General features: G+C 62.0%; 1 protein-coding gene across 11 annotated transcripts in view; it reads left to right on the forward strand.

Moving 5' to 3' along the window:
* Positions 1–16299, forward strand: part of SNPH (syntaphilin) — a 35688-nt gene extending 19389 nt beyond the window's left edge. Inside the window, exons 3-8 of one of the 11 annotated variants that reach the window (XM_073880620.1) lie at positions 1390–1560; positions 5011–5461; positions 5562–5658; positions 6281–6487; positions 9703–9852; positions 12900–16299. In XM_073880620.1, coding sequence (XP_073736721.1) covers positions 5609–5658; positions 6281–6487; positions 9703–9852; positions 12900–14076 — 1584 coding nt within the window. In that variant the 5' untranslated portion in view covers positions 1390–1560; positions 5011–5461; positions 5562–5608 and the 3' untranslated portion in view covers positions 14077–16299. The other 10 variants (XM_073880627.1, XM_073880622.1, XM_073880621.1 and 7 more) reach the window with 10 other exon arrangements.
* Positions 16300–17150: the final 851 nt, after the last annotated feature.

The following is a 17150-nucleotide window of genomic DNA, read 5'->3' on the forward strand; positions in this document are numbered from 1 at the left end:
ATGTTGTGGCAGGTGTCCCTCCTTCGGGCATTTTTAGGACTGATACCCCATCCGCTGTACGTACCACATTTGGTTCATCCATTCCCTGGACGCTGGCGGACTCCTGGGTTGATCTTCTCCTTTCGGCTACCGTGAAGAGTGCTGCTATTCCTAAACAAGTTTTTGTGTGAGCTCCTGTTTTCTGTTCTTCGGGGTATCTACCTACCAGGGAAATTGCTTGGCCATGCGGTAACTCTACGGCTAACATTTTGGGGAACTGCCACTGTTTCCCTAGGCCGCCCCGCCTTCCTACCAGCAGGGCATGAGAGCTCCAGCTTCTCCCCTCCCGCCCCCACACTGGTTATTGTCCGTCTTTTTGATAATAGCCATCCTTCTAGATGTGAAGTGGCCCACTGTGGAAAATACACAGTACATAGATTTTAGCTGCAAAACCTTTTTAGCTAGAGCAGCAATCTGACTGCAGATCTCGCCTGTGTGGAACGGATGCGGGAGGGGGTTCCTGCAGGCAAAGAGGGGAAGGAGCCCTGAGCCGGAGCCCTGAGCCCATCCCCCTCACCCACCCCCACAGCCCCAGAGGCAAATTCTCTGGGTGGTTTGCAGCCCCCAGGGCTTGGGGCTCCATGCTCTCCAAGGTCGGGAATCCGAGTCTAATCCCTGAAGGCCTCCTGTGGAGTGGCCTTCGCAGCCCTCAGCCGGGTCCAGCTGGCCTCGGTCAGCCCCCCGGCGGCTGTCTGTCCTGCTCCCAGCTCCTGGTCCAGCGCCGAGGGCACCTTGTGCAGGGCACAGACAGCGAGCTGGAGAAGTGCCACCGCCGCCCCCTTCCCAAGTTCGGGAAGAAAGGTCCTCCGTTTCTCTGAGGGTGCGGCCAACCGTGGGGGCCGGCGAGGTCACAAAGCCAGTGGAGGGTTTACTGAGCTCCTCGGCTGTGGAGAGCCCCAGGAGCACTAATCCTCTGAGACACAGAGCACGGCTCCTGGCACTGACCCAGGCCAGCCTTCCACCTCCTGCTTCTCCCAGCTTTGACATTCGAGGGGCACCAGGCGCGCTGCTGTTTGCCGGGAGGAATGTTCTGCCTTCTCATGTTGCCTTGGGAGAGAGGGGCCCCCCCCCCCCCAAGTTCTGTTCTGTGGATCGCAAGGCTCTGCTTTCCACAGCTGTCAGAGGCTTGAGTCATGAGACACAGATTGTTCTGTTCCCTTGGATTTCAGGATAGTTTTCTTCTTTTACTGATGGCCGAGTCTTTGCAAAAAAATCATTTCTAGTACATACGGGGACTTTCACTTAGCTAGAATATTAGATTAACGCAAGTGCCTGGTTTCTCCCCCATGACATGCTGATTGAGTAAAAGGCCACTGAGTCTTTGAAGAATTCAGCTTTCTCATGTTGCAGGGGGGGAAGCTGAAACCCAGGAGCCCTAGTAATGGAAGGAGAAGAAAGCATTCGTTGGAAGTCCATCATTTCATTAACAGCCCAGAATCAGAGAAGGTTGGATCCAGAAGTGTCCTAGAGACCATCTAATCCAACTCCTGGCCTCCCAGACGTGCCTGCTTAGACCATTGTGTCAGTAACAGTTGTGTGTTGATTGTGTTTATTTTTATGAACTCTCCCAGAGGGTGGTGTTCCCTGAGATTCGAACCAAGGCATGGCATGCTGAGTGGTCACGACCGTGAGTGATGGGAAAAGTCCAGGGGAGAAGACACGTGGGGCAGAGGCTTGCAGAAGGCGTGTGATGTGTGCATGAGGACAGGGCAGGGAGCGGGCTGCAGGCTGGACCGACAGCCCGTGTGGAGCTGCGGGAGTGACTGACGGGGCGTTTCTGGGGGGCCGCTGAGAGCACGGGGGCAGGGGTATAGAGGAGCGGGCCTTGAATGCCAGAATCAAGCATTGTGCCCAATTTTTATATAATCGGGGGCCCCTGTTGCATCTGGAGGTTCCATGGCTTCCGCTGCTTCTGCTGCTGCCCTGACCCAGACTCTTCTCGTGTCTCACCTGGGAGGTCTCCATAACCTACCTGGTCTCCCTGCCCGTACTCTGCCCAGCCACACTCCACAAAGGCCCCCTACCCAGGGGCTTTCTGAACTACAAGTCTGATCATGTTCCCCGCCCCCCCCCCCTTCCAAGGCCCTTCCTGGCTTCTTGTTGCCCACAGGACAACAGGATCCTGCCTTAGGTGGCGCTGTGTGGCTTGGTGCTGCCTCGTCCTGCAGCCTCACCTCCACCGTGCCTCTGATCGCACCAGGCACCCTGGTTTCTTCAGCTGTCATGCCGTTGAACTACTCACTGCCTTTGCCCAGCTTCTCCTTCCTTCCCACTTGCTTTCTCTGACTGACGAACTCCTATTCATCCTTCAAGACCCACTGTAAATTTCTTTTTGGAGAAGCTTTCTCTGACCCCTGAGAGGTCACATGATGCCTTGAATGTGTTTCTGTTTTGAAGCTCACATCGTGTTGCAATGATCTACTTCCAAGATACTGGCGATTCCCGCTTTTGAGTGTGTGTTTTGTTGTGTGCTGGGCTGAGCCCCAGATATGCATTATCCTGCCACAGTAGCCCACGAGGTGCATTCTGTCATAGATGAGTAAGCTGAGATGCAGAGAAGTGGCGTGACCTGCCCAAGGCATGCACCTGGAGGGTGACAGAGCTGGGATTTGAGCCCAGATCTGTTTGACTCTATTTCTGCATCCTTCTGTCTCCTGTTCCCCGGATCCCGCTGTATCCCCTGGACCCCCACTGTAGGCCTTCGGGAACCTGCTGCGCGTGTGAGGGGCTGATCAAAGGGGGCGTGCAGCAGCGTTGTCATGGTGCGGGCAGGATGGGGAAGTGGAGGGAGGCTGGAGGAAGGGGCTGGCTTTACTCTGGTGTTGAGGTGATAAGAGACTCTGAGCCCAGCTCCCCAAGGTACACCTTCCTTTCCCTTCCAAGCAGCAGCCTCTGGCGGCCTGGGCACAGGGCTGCGGGATCCAGGGGAGCAGGCAGGCGGCCTGGCGACATATGCCATGGCAACCTGCCTCCTCCCTGGGGCCCAGAAGTGGAGGAAGGACTGGAGAGAGCACGTGCGGCCTTCTGAGTAGGATCCTGGAGAGGTGGCTCCCTTTGGGCCTGGGTGGCTTCTGCCCTCCCATGAGGGACCCCTGCCTACAAAGTTCCATCCCAGCACGGGAAATGCCACTCTAGTCTCTGTCCCGGAGGAATGGCCAGTCTGGCTTCCCAGGAGACCATTGGGTCCATCCAGGTACAAACGCTATCCCCTGTCCCCCTACCACCACCCCCCAGGCCAGGGAGGAAGGAAAAGGGAGCACAAGAGGGGGGAGGTGTGGGGTTGTCAAGCGAGGTAGGAGCAGGGACAGCTGAGACAAAGCCCTCATTGTACTGAGGCCACACTCGGCTCCAAGGCAAACCGGGCATGTTGCCTGCCTCCCCGTACAGAGGCCTGGGACTCCACCTGGAGTTTCCAGGCTCCGTAGCAACCCTGGCCCAAGCTGGCTCAGAAGAGTGAGGCCGGTCCTCCGACCTGAGTCCTGCCTCTGCCAGGCTGTCCTCCTGCAGGCACCACCCCCTCAGTGTAACCTCCCAAAAACAAGAAGGGAAGGGAGGAGGCTGCCAGGGAAGCCAGGCTGCCTGGGACTAGAAGCCAGGGTCTGTCTGGCCCTGCAGCTCAGCCACCTCGGGCCCAAATGTGATAAATGTGATAACACATCGCCCCTCTGGGCCCCCCAAGCCATGCCAGGAGGCATGGAGTCCCTGGTGGCCTTCCTGACAAGTGCGGGGAGCACTGTGATCCTATGGTTCCTCCTCCAGGGGCTGGCCCGACTGTGCCTGAGTGACCGGGGCACGATGGGTGGGACACCTCCCCGAGCTGGGGCGAGCAACTCAGGTCACAGGCCTGGTGTCGGCAGCTCTTGGGCCCGGCACCCAATACCTCTGGGCAGACAATGCCGGCTGTGTCCGGGCCCTCCAGGGGCACAGGCTCCGCTTGGTGTCACAGCCAGGAAACAGGCCACCTGAGCGGTACCTTTGTCCCCCCAGGAGGCAGCCCCACCACTGGGCAAGATGAGCAGGCTCCCCGGAGGCCCTGACATGGGAAGGGGTGGCGCTCAGCCAGGGGACTCCAGAGTTTGAGGCCCAGCCCCTGGGCACCTGGTGTTGGTCTGGTTCCCCTGTTGGCCCAACCACACGCTGGGGGTGTGACTGGGGTGCGTGCCTCCCTCTCAGAGGCTCAGGTTCCTCATCTGTAAGGGGACTAATCACAGCACTTCCTTATAGGGTTTTTGGGAGGAACCAATGGTGCACTGTACGTAATGTGCTTGGCCCGGGGTCTGTGCGCACCGGGGCTCGGTGACCGCTTCTCTCCAGCATGGGGAAAGGTCGGGGCACGGTGTCCTTGGCCACGTCTCCACTCACCCAGGCTTCTGTCCTTAGTCCCTGCTCTGAGCATGGAAGGAGGGAACAGGGGTCTCTGGGGCTGGCACAGGACTCGTGGCTGCAAAGAGGCCAGGCCCCTCCGTCTCCGGGATGATGCCCAGGATAGGACTCCTTCCTATAACAGCCAACGCCCAGCCCAACAGGGGCCTTCTCCCCTCCTTCAATCCCTGTAGGGCTGCCCTTGGAGCCTAAGCCTCTACCTGCTTGTCAAGACTGCCAAGGATGGGTCTCTACAGGCCTGGTCACTTCCTACTCCTTCCAGCCCACCAACCCCACCCCCAGAGGAGGGCTTCTGTACCCATTTGCCCCCTTCCTTATCTTCTTTGAGCCTGTGCTCTGAGGTCCTGACACATGCCGAAGCCAGCATGCATGTTTGCATGGATGGGTGCAGGCATGCCTGTGTGCCGCATGCATGCGGGAGGGCCCGGCTGCATGTCCTGCATCGTGGGCAGATCCCGAGCATGCTCCCTGAGACGGGTGCGGCCTGTCTTGGAACGGCAGGGAAGTAGTACCTTTTCACATTCGTGTGTATCCATATGTCTTTCTACACATGTGCTGGTATGTTGGTCTGTCTTGTCTCCCCTATAGACAGGAAGGCCCAAGCCACATGCCAACGGGCGCTCTGGGAAGGTGACGTCGAGACTAGCCCAGCCTAATTTGGGGTTCCTGGTCCTGCTCCAGGAGTCCTCCAGCCTGCAGCCCCCACCGAGGAGGGAGGATTGTCCAGCGCGGGTTGGGGTCCGAGTCAGGGATCGGGGGGCCTGGCTTATAGCGTAGAGGACTTGGTGCTGCGCTGGGGGTCAGGAGGCCCTGCCCCGATGCCCTTGCGACCTTGGTCAAGGCCTTCAAGCTCTCTCTCCACGTTCAATCATCTGGAGAACGCGGGGTTGGATCTATGATTTCTGGCTGCCCTTGAAGCCCTGACGATCGAGATTTTAAGTCAGGGGGCAGGAGTGTGCTAACTTCGTTGGCGGAGGCAGCTGTGGCTAGTGCCTGGCCTACCGGGCCCTCGCTCGGTCCTGGGGTGTCCTGCTAAAGGGTAATAGGACGAGCCATGCCAGGCAGCGGCCCTAACGAGAGGATGACATGGCCTGGGCCGGCCCTCCCCGCGGCACCCCCAACGCGCCCTCTCTCCTCAGCCCCGGGGACACCACCCATCCCGCCCCTCACCCGGACCCGCAGCCTCATGGCCATGTCCCTGCCGGGCAGTAGACGGGCCTCTGCTGGATCCCGCAGGTGAGTGTCCCCTTGGCTTCGGAGGGCGGGAGGAGGGAGGGTCTCTGCCCCACCCCCCACTGCCACCGAACTTACAGTGTATCCTTGAGCAAGTCATTTCCCCAGTTTTCCCGGCTTTAGAATGGGCTTGCTATCACTCACCTCCTCCGGGAACTACTGAAGGGCTCAAGGGACACAGTGGATATAAAGTTCTCCGAGGCAGTAAACCACTGGACCCATACCATCCTCAGTATTGCTGTTGAGCTTCGCAGTGACCGGGGGCACTGGTGCCGTCCTCCACTCTGGCTCGCTTGGCCCCCCCCTTTGACCTGTGCATGCCCTTCCTCCTGTCCCTACCCCTGCCTGCCCCCTCTGCCCCACCTGCATCAGCCCCCAGGCTCGGGGGGACCCTGGAAGTGGAGGACCCCTGGGCGAGGGTTGATGGGACCCCACCCTCGGCCCCGCCCAGCCTCCATTCCTGTCCTGGGGAGCCGGGAGGACCAGCCTCCATTCCTGTCCTGGGGAGCCGGGAGGACCAGCCTCCTCCTGGTTTTCCATCTTGATTTCCGCTGTCTGTTCTGTCACCCCTGTCTTTGCGTCCCTCTCTCCCCTCTGCTTCTCTCCCCGGCCCGTGACCCTGCAGCGGGGGCCCTTTGGGCCGCAGCGGCCTGGCGGTGTTCGCCCAGTGTCCGCAGCTGCCCGCCAGCCCGAACGAGCACCTGCCTCTTCTTCCTGCCTCCAGGCGCACCTCTCCCCCCGTGAGCGTGCGGGACGCCTACGGCACCTCCTCTCTCAGCAGCAGCAGCAACTCGGGCTCCTGCAAGGGCAGCGACAGCAGCCCCACACCCAGGTAACCACTCCCCGTGCCCGGCCGGCGATGCACCTGCACCCCGCACCCCGGCTGCGCAGGTGGGGACCGGCCAGCTCTGGCTGTGTGACCTCCAGCAGCCCATTCCCCCCAGAGCCTCAGCTCCTGCCTGAGAGAGGGAAGGGTGATGCCCAGCTGTACACTTTGGGACTCCCTGTCCCAAAGACAGGGGCTTACACAAGCTGGGGGTGATGCTTTCAGAACCGGGGCCCAGCGGCAGGCAGCTCCCTGAAGGTTCCGGGACCCTGTCCCATCTTCCTGCTCTACCGTCCTTGGGGTACAGCTTTTGTCCTCGCCCTTACCAGAGGCTCCTACACCTCCAGGCATCAGGTCAGCATCGGGGCCAAGAAGGAAGAAGGTAGAAGGGCCACCCCCCACCCCACCCCCCGACAAGAAGCTCATGTTTTCTGAGAAGGGACACTTCCCCAGGAATTCTGTCTACACCTTGCCGGCTGGCACTGAGACATGGGACTGGGTGATGGCTGCCAGCCAGGTGGTGCGGGGAGCACCAGCATTGTCCCCGGTACCCTGCCACCGTGCACAGAATTGGGGTTCTCTTGCGGGGAAAGGCAAGAGTGGAGAGTGGCAGGCCACTCGGGCGTCTGCCATCCTGCTCTCCTTGGGGGGCCACCTGCGCGGTGGCGGAAGTACAGCAGATTTGGGAGGCGGAGTGTGTTGCAATGTGGCACATGCTATGTTGTGTGCTCCGGAGAGGCGGGATGGAACCGGAAGAGCAGGCTGGGGAGGCAGGTGAAGGGAAGCTGAGCACTCCATCCTGATTCCCCAGAGGAGCCCAGAGCTTGGGGAGCACGGGCTGGGCATTCATACTTCCAGTCCTTGAGTCTTTCCCTTATCCGTCAAGTGGGGCTAACATCCCGCAGGCTTCGGTGAGTTGATGTCTGCAGGTGGCCCGAACTGGTAGCTGCCATCATGAGGACTTGGGTCCCACATGAGCGTCCTGGGCCACCAAGGCTGGCTTGCGGCTCCCACGGCCAGAGCACCTCGTGGGAAGGCTAGTCTTGCCCTTCCAGTGGAGAGGGTGTCATTGGTGTGAAGTGATGTTCAGATCACGCTGAGGCAGCCGTTCTCAGAGTTTTCCACCTCGACACACATGATGGGTGACACACACGTGCAGGACCCATGCCCCAGCGTCCTGGCTGGGACCCCATCCTGAGTGCAAGGGGTGTGAGCAGGATGATGCGCTCACATTTTGCAAAGTATACGACTGGCAACTTGAACACTTTCTCATTAGTAGCAGATTTTTGCAGTGCACGTCATAACTGCAGCACAAGGGACTGTCCCAGCCCTGAGGTTGGGCACTGCCCCCGTGGGAGGGTCTTCTTGCCCATGTGGATGGTGGCCATTATGGGCGAGCAGCGGGGCCTCGGCTGTGGCCTCAGTGCAGACAGGTGTTCTGAGGCAGGAACAGCGGAGACCCACGGATTATAGTATTTTCTTCTCAGTTATTTATATATTTTTTCCACAAAGATAGAGCTAATGACTAAAAATGTATGAGTGTGAAATGTTATATTAGAAAAAAACCACTCATGAAAGCAAATGGGAAGGGTGAGAACAGCTTCTTCTCTAATTCTCACCTGTACTAGTTTAACTGGTTTGCCCGGCGCCCGGGGAGGAGCCCCTTCTCACGCACCACAGCTCCGCGCCCCACTAGCCCGAGTCCTGGCACGGCGGCCCACAGACGGGGCGTCCCCAGCTCCGGCCCGCGCCACCCTTCTTGCCCCTTGTCGCGCGGAAAACAGGCTGGCGTGTGATAGGCCTTGAGTTAAACCTAGGGACCACGGGGTGAGTCAGTAGAAGAGAATCCGCCCCTTTCTCTCCACCTCTAGCCCCACGCTCTCTGCAGTGGCTGATGGTTTATGAATACTTTCCCTCCGTAAACATTAGGCAGCTCCCGCGGAACCTTTCAAACTGCCTTCACCGCGGCTGCTTCAGCAAACCTGGCCTGTCTTCAGACCTGTGGGTGTCATCGCCCCTCCCTAAACCCCGGGGCTCCGCGTCCCCTGAAGGAGCAGCGTTGGGTGGCCACAGGGCCTCTGGCGGGCCGTGTGAGAGCCTGCCCGAACTGTTAGGCCGAGACCCAGGCAGGCTTCCTGGCACACGCAGCAGCAGGAAGCTGTGGGCTGAGGCACCTGGGCCGTAGCATGCTGGAACTGGGTGCTGTCCTTCGCTGGGTGCAAGGCCTGGCCCTCCCCACTCCTCCACTGGGCCAGAGGTCCTCCACTTTGCAGTGCTGAGACCAGGGTGTGCTCAACACACACACACACACACACACACACACACACACACACACACACACAGTCTGTGCCCCCCCCCAGGCTGGGCAGCATGTGGAGCCGGCTTGCTGCCAGCTGAGGGCACAGCTGTGAACGAGGGGATGCCCAGAGCCGGTGGGTGTTCACACGTGTGTGTGTGTGCCCTCAGAGCACGCGTGTGTGCGGGGGCGGGGTGGAAGGCACCTGCATTTGTGTGAACCCGTGTGTTGGGCTGCTGTGCTGGTCCTTGTGAATGTCCCTGAGGGTGGCCGCAGGGCGGTGGGGAGGCACGGGCACGGGCGTGTACACACGGAGGTGGGCAGGCACACATGGACCAGGCGTGTGCATGCTCGTGGGAGCCCGTGTGTACGTGAGCACAGTGAGGAGGGCACCAGAGTGCGTTTGCAGACAGCTGCGCCCACACGTGTGTCTGCGCTCCCGGTCCCCCCCCAGGGCCCAGCAGGCCGGGCAGTAAAGGCTCTCAGCTCTGGGGGTGCGCCCTCCTACACAGGGCTGAGTCCTTACCCCGCTGCCGCAGGCCTTGGGAGAATTACACAGGGAAGGCGCAGCCCCCCCCCCCCCGCCCCTGGCCCCCACCTCGTTCTCTGGGTTCAGAGACCGGACACCGGAGTTCTGGGACCCCCCCCGGCCCAGGACTGAGATGGCAGCATCAGTGGAATGCCCCACATGGTGCCAGGCCATGCGCTTGCTCTGTCATGCATCCCCACCCATAACTAGGGGAGCCCCGGGCTCCCCACTGTGGTCTTCACTCAGAAGAGCTTTAATAAAGCCTGCCTTCCTGAAGGCCTGGATGCTCTCAGGCCCACACGGGCCGCTAGGGGAGGCCTAGCCCGGAGCCATCTGGTGGCCGTGGGACCAGGATGGTGAGGGACGTCTTCCCGGCTGACACGTGTCCCCTTGCAGGCGCTCCATGAAGTACACACTGTGCAGCGACAACCACGGCGTCAAGCCCCCCACCCCGGAGCAGTACCTGACCCCCCTGCAGCAGAAGGAGGTGTGCATCCGGCACCTGAAGGCCCGGCTGAAGGACACCCAGGACCGGCTGCAGGACCGGTGAGCTGCCATCAGAGGCAGCCCTGGAGACACGCTGCCCTCTCCACGCTCAGAGGCCCCAGGGCCTCGGGGTACTTCTGGGAGGAAGGAGTGGCTGAGGGCTTCCCGGCACCCAGCCTGCCCTTTCCCTTCCGGCAAAGGCCCGTAGGAGCCCCTTTCTAGAGCCCCCAGCCATCCACCTCCTCCCCTCCGCTGCTCTCCCGGCCGGCCCGCTGGTCCTCCCCACACCCATGGCAGTGCTCTCTCAGTTTGAGCCTGGCGGCCCCTTTGGGCCACTTCTTGTCCCCTGGCTCCTTTCCAGCTGGAGAGCAGGAGCCCCGGGCATTCTTCCTGGCTCACCTTCCCTGCGGGGCAAGAAACAACCCCCCCCCCCCCCGGCCCCTTTGCTTCCGCCCAACGAGTCACCAGGGGGCTCTTGGCCCACCGGTTCAGGCCGCAGAGGCCTTTCTGCTCATGTACTTACAGACAATGGGAGATCATGAGAAACCTTTCTTGAGCTCCTACTCAGCCCAGGGGTCCCCCCGGGAGCCCCCGCGACCCCCTCTGAGCTCACTCTCCGGACCTGAGGGGCAATCCCGACCCTCTCGGCTGCTACCTGTCTGAGCCGCCGGCTTCATCTTTATGACCGCAGCTTCAGCGCTGCCCTCTGACTCCTCACCATCTCCTCTGCGTGGTGTCCGTTCCAACACGCAGCCGACTGAGTTGCCCCGGGCACTGGGGGCCGGGGCAGGCCGACACGATCATGGCTGCTTTCCTCTTTGCTCTTTTTGTAAAACTATGCAGGGTGATGCACATGTCGCTCACACCCCGTACAGTTCCCCTCTCTCGAGCGTACCACTCAGCGATGTTTCATATAGGCACCGAATCACGCAACCCTCACCGGTATCCGGTCCCAGAACATTCTCAGCACCCCAGAAAGGAAGGCCATTCCCGGTAGCAGTCATGGCCAAGGCCCCTGGTAACCACTCGTCTTTCTGTCTTTCTGGATTCGTCTGTTCTGGACACCGCATATAAACGGAAGCATGTAATATGCATGAGCGCGGCTTCCGTGGCCAGAGCTTTGCCAAGCAGCCGATGCGGTTTGGCTCTGCTGTGGTTCTGAACTATGGGAAGTTACAGGTGGCATTCAGTGGCCTCCTCTGTCGAGTTGGCATTTCTATTTTTACTTCCCATCATCTTCTAGGTGATGCCCTGGGTCTGCCTGGCCACTTGCACTCATGGGCTCGGGAAGCAGACAGCCCGTCTCCTGGCTTCCCTTCTGGGGCTGGCCCAGCGGCTCGGGCGGACCATCTGCCCCGCGTGGTTTGGGCACGCTCCCCTGGCGTGGATGCGCCCCACCTTAAATCCCCGGCCGCTCTCTGCCTGTTAGTCCCGCAGGGACCCGTGACAGCTCTTTGCCACACGTGCTCCGTGTGTTCACTTTGATACCCATCTCCTGCGGTAACCTACCTTCTCCATAAAGAAGCTTCTACACCCTGTGCTTTTGTTTGCAGTGTCCCCACTTCCTGAGATGGACCTGCCCCTATCCTGCTCCCTGGGCAAACTCATCCTTCAAGGCTCAGTTCAACTGTAATGTCCTAGACAGGGTGGGGAAGCTAGAGCTCCCTGGCCTGGGGTCCCACCAGCTCTAAGGAGAGAGGGGCAGGGCCCAGCCCCACGGAGCATGCCCAACCCCTTCCTCCAAGCGGGTCTTCCCTCCCGGCACTCGGCGTCAGTGTGGCAGGTTTCCCTAGAATGAACCCCAGTAAATGCTCCCATGCCCAGTGGTCCGTCTGTCATGGCCACTCTGAGTGACTCTGGTTCCCCGCTGCCATCACAGGGCTGTGTCCGGGTGGGCGGGCCAGTCTGCCCCTTCCCAGATAATGGCATTGCTGACCTTGCCAGCCGCCGCAGCCCCTCAGCCTGGACCCCTCGACGTTCTGCAGAGCACACTTCCTGGCCTCATTTCCTGAACTGACCCTCCCATCTGACTCCGCAGAGCACACGGTGCTTGATCGGGGATGGTCCCTCTGCTGGGCTCCTCACCCTGAGTGACGGTCAGCCCTGCATGCATTGCGTGTCCGTGAACGTGGGGCACGTGGGCCGCGTGGCTGGGGGGGCGGTGCCTGGGTGGATGCGCCCTGCCCCCCACCCCCCGCAAGACCTGCTGGCTCAGGAGTGGCTTTCCTCCACCCTCATGGCCTTCACCGCATCCTGCCCCACCTCATGCTGCCTTTTCTACCAGACTTGATAGGATGTTCTTCTAACTCGCCTCCCTCTGCTGCACCCCGGATTCGTCTGTGACTTGAGGTGCCTGTGTCTGCTTTGCCTGGCGCTGGCCTCTTCTCTCGGGAACGGCCTGTGCCTTCTTGTCCATCCTTTGGGCCCATCCCCTTCACAGTAGATACAAAGCAGAGATGACCAGTGTGGATAAAACAGAGCCACCTGTGGTCACTGTTTTCCTCTGTCGCACCCACCACGTTTCATCCCCCGCACTGAGGGGAGGCGTGAGGCCGGCAGCCTCCCCCCACCCCACATAGTGGCAGTAAGTTCCACAGCAAAACAGGGCAGCCCGCTGCCTCTCCCCCGGGGGCTCCGGCGGGGGACCCCTGAGGACAGTCTGCACCACCGGCTTTCGTAGGGGCAGATATTTTACGTTTAGTTCTTATTGTCTTCGGTTAAGATTTTAAAATAGATGTGTTTGGTTTTTATAGCAGTAGGCATTTATTTATACACTGAGCATCTTTCTTGTCTAACGTCTCCTGTAGGTAATGGATTTAAGTGGGGACAGTCGTCTGCATTTCAGCCTACAGGGCTGAGGATGCAAAGGGGCCTAGACATTTCTTCTCCCCCCACCCTGACCCCGGGGGGCTGGGGGAAGGAGGCCCCTTGGCTGCCCCCTCACCCCCTCTGGAGTGAGAAGGAGGCACTGAGTCAGGGCTTTTTTGTCTGGCTCTGGGCCGGGAAGCACACAGGCCCTCTGTCCTGGGTGACAGCCCCTCCCCCTGCTTGTCCTTGGTGGTGGTGACAGGCCGGGCAGCGAGCATGTGTGTCTTCTCTGCTCCCAGGGACACCGAGATCGATGACCTGAAGACACAGCTGTCGCGCATGCAGGAGGACTGGATCGAGGAGGAGTGCCACCGCGTGGAGGCCCAGCTGGCCCTGAAGGAGGCGCGCAAGGAGATCAAGCAGCTCAAGCAGGTCATCGACACAGTCAAGAACAACCTGATTGATAAGGACAAGGGGCTGCAGAAGTACTTCGTGGACATCAACATCCAGAACAAGAAGCTGGAGACGCTGCTACACAGCATGGAAGTGGCCCAGAACGGCACGGCCAAGGAGGACGGCACCGGGGAGTCGGCCGGCGGGTCCCCTGCCCGCTCCCTCACCCGCAGCTCCACCTACACCAAGCTGAGTGACCCCGCCGTCTGCGGCGACCGCCCCCCCAGCGACCACCCTGGGGCCTCTGCCGAGGACGGGGCTGACAGTGGCTTCGCGGGGCTGACCGAGGACACGCTGAGCCGGACGGACGCGCTGGAGGCCAGCAGCCTGCTGTCGTCGGGGGTGGACTGCGGCCCCGAGGAGGGCTCACTGCACAGCAGCTTTGGCCTGGGCCCCCGCTTCCCCGCCAGCAACACCTACGAGAAGCTGCTGTGTGGCCTGGAGGCCGGGGTGCAGGCCAGCTGCATGCAGGAGCGCGCCATCCAGACGGACTTCGCGCAGTACCAGCCGGACCTGGACGCCATCCTGGAGAAAGTGACCCAGGCCCAGGTCTGCGGGGCAGTCCCTGAATTGGGGGTCGGGGATCCAGAGCTGGAGCCCCAACCCCCGGGGCCCAAAGACCCCAGCTCCGCCGTGGTGGTGACGGTGGGTGACGAGCTGGAGGCCCCGGAGCCCATCACCCGAGGGCCCAGCGCGCACTGGCCGGGTGCCAACCGCAGCCCCGGCCCGTCGGTGAGCGTGGCGTGCCCGCTGGAAGAGGAGGAGGCGGCCGCCGCCGAGAAGGAGCCCAAGAGCTACTGGAGCCGCCACTACATCGTGGATCTGCTGGCCGTGGTGGTGCCGGCCGTGCCCACGGTGGCCTGGCTCTGCCGCTCGCAGCGGCGCCAGGGCCAGCCGGTTTACAACATCAGCTCGCTGCTAAGGGGCTGCTGCACTGTGGCCCTGCACTCCATCCGCAGGGCCAGCTGCCGCTCGCTGAGCCCACACGGCCCGAGCGCCGCGGCAGGCAGCTCCCAGCTGTGAGCGCGGCCTGACCGCTCTCCCTCCCGCTCGTGCCCCGGGGGCCTCATCTTACTTCAGTTTGGGGTTTGGGAGTGGCTTTTTCGGGACGTGAACAGTGTCAGGGGGCTGGGAGTCGGGGTTGGGAGAAGGCACCCCCAAACCGTGACAGAGGACAAGGGGAGAGAGACCAAAGGCAGGGAGGCACGCCGAAGGGACGCACTGCAGAGAGGGGAGGTGGGGAGGTTCCCCCACCCGGCCCTGTCCACCTGGACCTCCGCACGGGGCCGCCCGCCCACCGCCCCCTCCCCAAAGTCTCCGGTCTGTCGATGTGGGGAGGCGGGGCCTGAGGTGCCCGCGGGAGCCTCCCCGCCCCCACCCCCGTGTCCCGATCCGGCCCGCCCACGCCTCCTCTCCAGCCGCCCCCTGCCCTCAGTCCAGCCTTCTGGGCCAGTATTACCTCCTCGCCCAGAGTACAGGCCACCGGCCCAGGACTCGGAGCCGGGGTCTGCAACCCCTGGGCCCCGGCTGCAGTTCCAGCGTCTTCAGGCTGCTCCCGGCTGTGGGATTCGGAAGCCTAGTCTGGCCATAGGCGCGGGCCGGAGGAAAGACGGGGCGATGTTGGGCACGAGGCGGCAGAGCGCAGCGTGGCTTCTGTGTCTGTTCGTCCTGGACCTTCCCCAGGCTCCGCTTCCCTCTCGGCGCGTCTGGCTGTGTCAGATCGTTCTTCCCATGAGAGCTGAGCCGGACAGGCTAGTGCTGGGGCTGGAGCCTCTGCGGGCCCCGGAGGAGGAGGCGGCGGCTGGCAGCTGTGTGTTTGTGGGGGGGGGGAACCTCCTCCAGCCCTTCTGAGACAAGGTCCTGCAGTCGGGGAGGCGGGGCTGGACTCGGCAATCCTCAGCTGCTTTGAGAAGCCAGACGACTACCCCTGGAGCTCACCCCAAGTTTCTCTGGGGGGCCTCGGGCCCAACTTCTGCTTTGCACTATGTTCACTTTGGGGCTTGGCTCTCATGCACCCCAGCATCTCCACTGAGGGGCTGCTTGCATTCTAGGGTGAGGGCTCCTAGACTTAGACCTACCTACCCCTGGAGGGACTCCCAGCAGGACGGATGGCACGATGGGATACTGAAGCCATGATGTTTCTCCCGACCAAAGCAGGGTGCCCGGGGTTGTCTCAGGCAGGGACGGGGCAGGGCAGGTGGGAGCCCTGCGGCCTCCCTGCTCACAGCCTGAGGCCAGGCGGCCTGGGACCTTCACTGTCCCCCCTCCTTCCCTGGGACCCCATGTGGTCCTCCAGCCAAGCTGCTGACGTTTTACCACCACTATTATTTGACAAAATAAACGCACTCCTTCTCTCTTGAGGGGCTTACACCCGTCTGGCGGCCCCTCCCACTCTTCAGAAGTTAGGCCCCACATCTGGGGGGGGTGGGACCCCGTGTTTCACTCATCCCTCTGGCCCCGGGGCCACTCTGGTTCTCTGCCCAGGTTGCTCGCCCACCCCCGCTGCTCCGACAGCCAGCTGCTGCCTCACTTAGGGGCCCCGCCTTTCCTCTCTGCGTCCTCCACTCAAGGCGGGGGGCACCTGCATGCACTGGGAGTGGGCAGCCAGCTCAGCCATGGGGGCGACAGCCCCCTCTGCCACACGCTTTGTGCCTCCAAAGCTCCCCCCACCGGTTGGGGCCTCAGACAGACCAGCCGTCCTTTGTGGAGCACCCCTCCCCCCGAACCACACCCGAACTCCTGGGGCCTGGCTGGGGCTGCCCCACAGACGCTGGGGTCATGACACGGAGGGGCAGTGAACAAAGCCAAGCCGGGCCTGGCCGTGGACCCAGCCTCCTGTGCCGTGTACTCGCGAAGCTGCGCGTAGTGTCTCCTTAGAAGTAGCCCAAGCTTTGCCGAGAAAATAAATGTATGACTCCATTTGACAACATGCAATCTATGTATTTTTCGCACTGGAATTCAGTCGAGCCGCGCAGCCCCTCTGCTCCTGTGTCTTGCTATCTGTGGCCTTCCTGTCGTGTCTTGTGTTTCGGTGGACGTGGTCGGGGCCGTAGCCGCTCCGTCCCGCCGGAGGACGCCCTGCTGAAGGGCCGCGCCCGAGGTGAGTGGGGCCGCCGCTCTGGGTTGAGGGGCCCTCGCCCACAGTGTCGAGGGTCTTCTCTCTTGGGGCCTTCAACGGGCTTTTCCTCCTCGGGTCAGTGGAGGCCGTGGCTCCGCGCCCGGCCCCGGGACACACCCCGAGAGCACGCGGGCAGGCGGCCCTGGCCCGGGCCCTGGCGCGCACGCGCGTGCGTGCTCAGTAGCCGCATCTATGCAAGGGGGGGGGGCAGCGCTGCGCGCGCAGCTCCGAACGCTGGGGGCACCGCGGCCTGCTGGCCGGCCCTGGCACCGCGGGGCACAGAGTGTGGGGCAGGAGGCCGGGGGCAGGAGGCCGAGGCCAGGGCCGGGGCGGGGGGGGGGGGGGCCCGCCCGCGCAGTGCTCTTCCTCCAAAGCTCCCCCTTTACCTTCTTGCTTAATACCTCCTCCTGCTGGGCCATGGCCTTGCCCTTCTGCCCTCGGCTCCTAACGCAGAAATCCTCGGGGGAGGGGGCCCTTGCCCCCCTGGCCTCCGGCTGGAGCTGATTCAATCCTAAAGGACATTTCCCCAAGAACCACCTACTGAACTGCTGGTCCCTTGGAGCCCAGCGGCCAGAAGTGGCTTCTGTTAGTTGGAGGGCCTGGGTCTGGGCCTCCCTGCTGCTCCTCTGCTCCGGGCTCAGGCAGGAATCAGAGCCGGGGCTGGGACTCTGCACCGAGAGCTGGCCTCCAGCGGAGTTTATTCCGGGGAGATGCCCGGAATAACTTAGCTTTTCACTGAACAGCCTGCCCAGGCATCGCTAGCACCAGGGTATCCGACAGCGTTTGGGGAGGGGTGGGCATCCCCGAAGTTCTGGGACAAGGGTCTACCGAGGGCCTGAGCCCAGGGAACTCAGGACCTCCTTCTCTGACCTAGAGGGCCAGTACCGAGAAGTCACAGCATACTCTCCCATTGGGCCATCCCCTCAATGGAGAATTCAGGGGATACGGGAAGGGGGAAGGTGGGGAGGGTCTCCATTTT

This window comes from Callorhinus ursinus, unplaced genomic scaffold (genome assembly GCF_003265705.2).
Source record: "Callorhinus ursinus isolate GAN/ISIS: 27379988/994484 unplaced genomic scaffold, GSC_fseal_2.0 scaffold38, whole genome shotgun sequence".
In the NCBI taxonomy this organism is placed as follows: domain Eukaryota; kingdom Metazoa; phylum Chordata; class Mammalia; order Carnivora; family Otariidae; genus Callorhinus; species Callorhinus ursinus.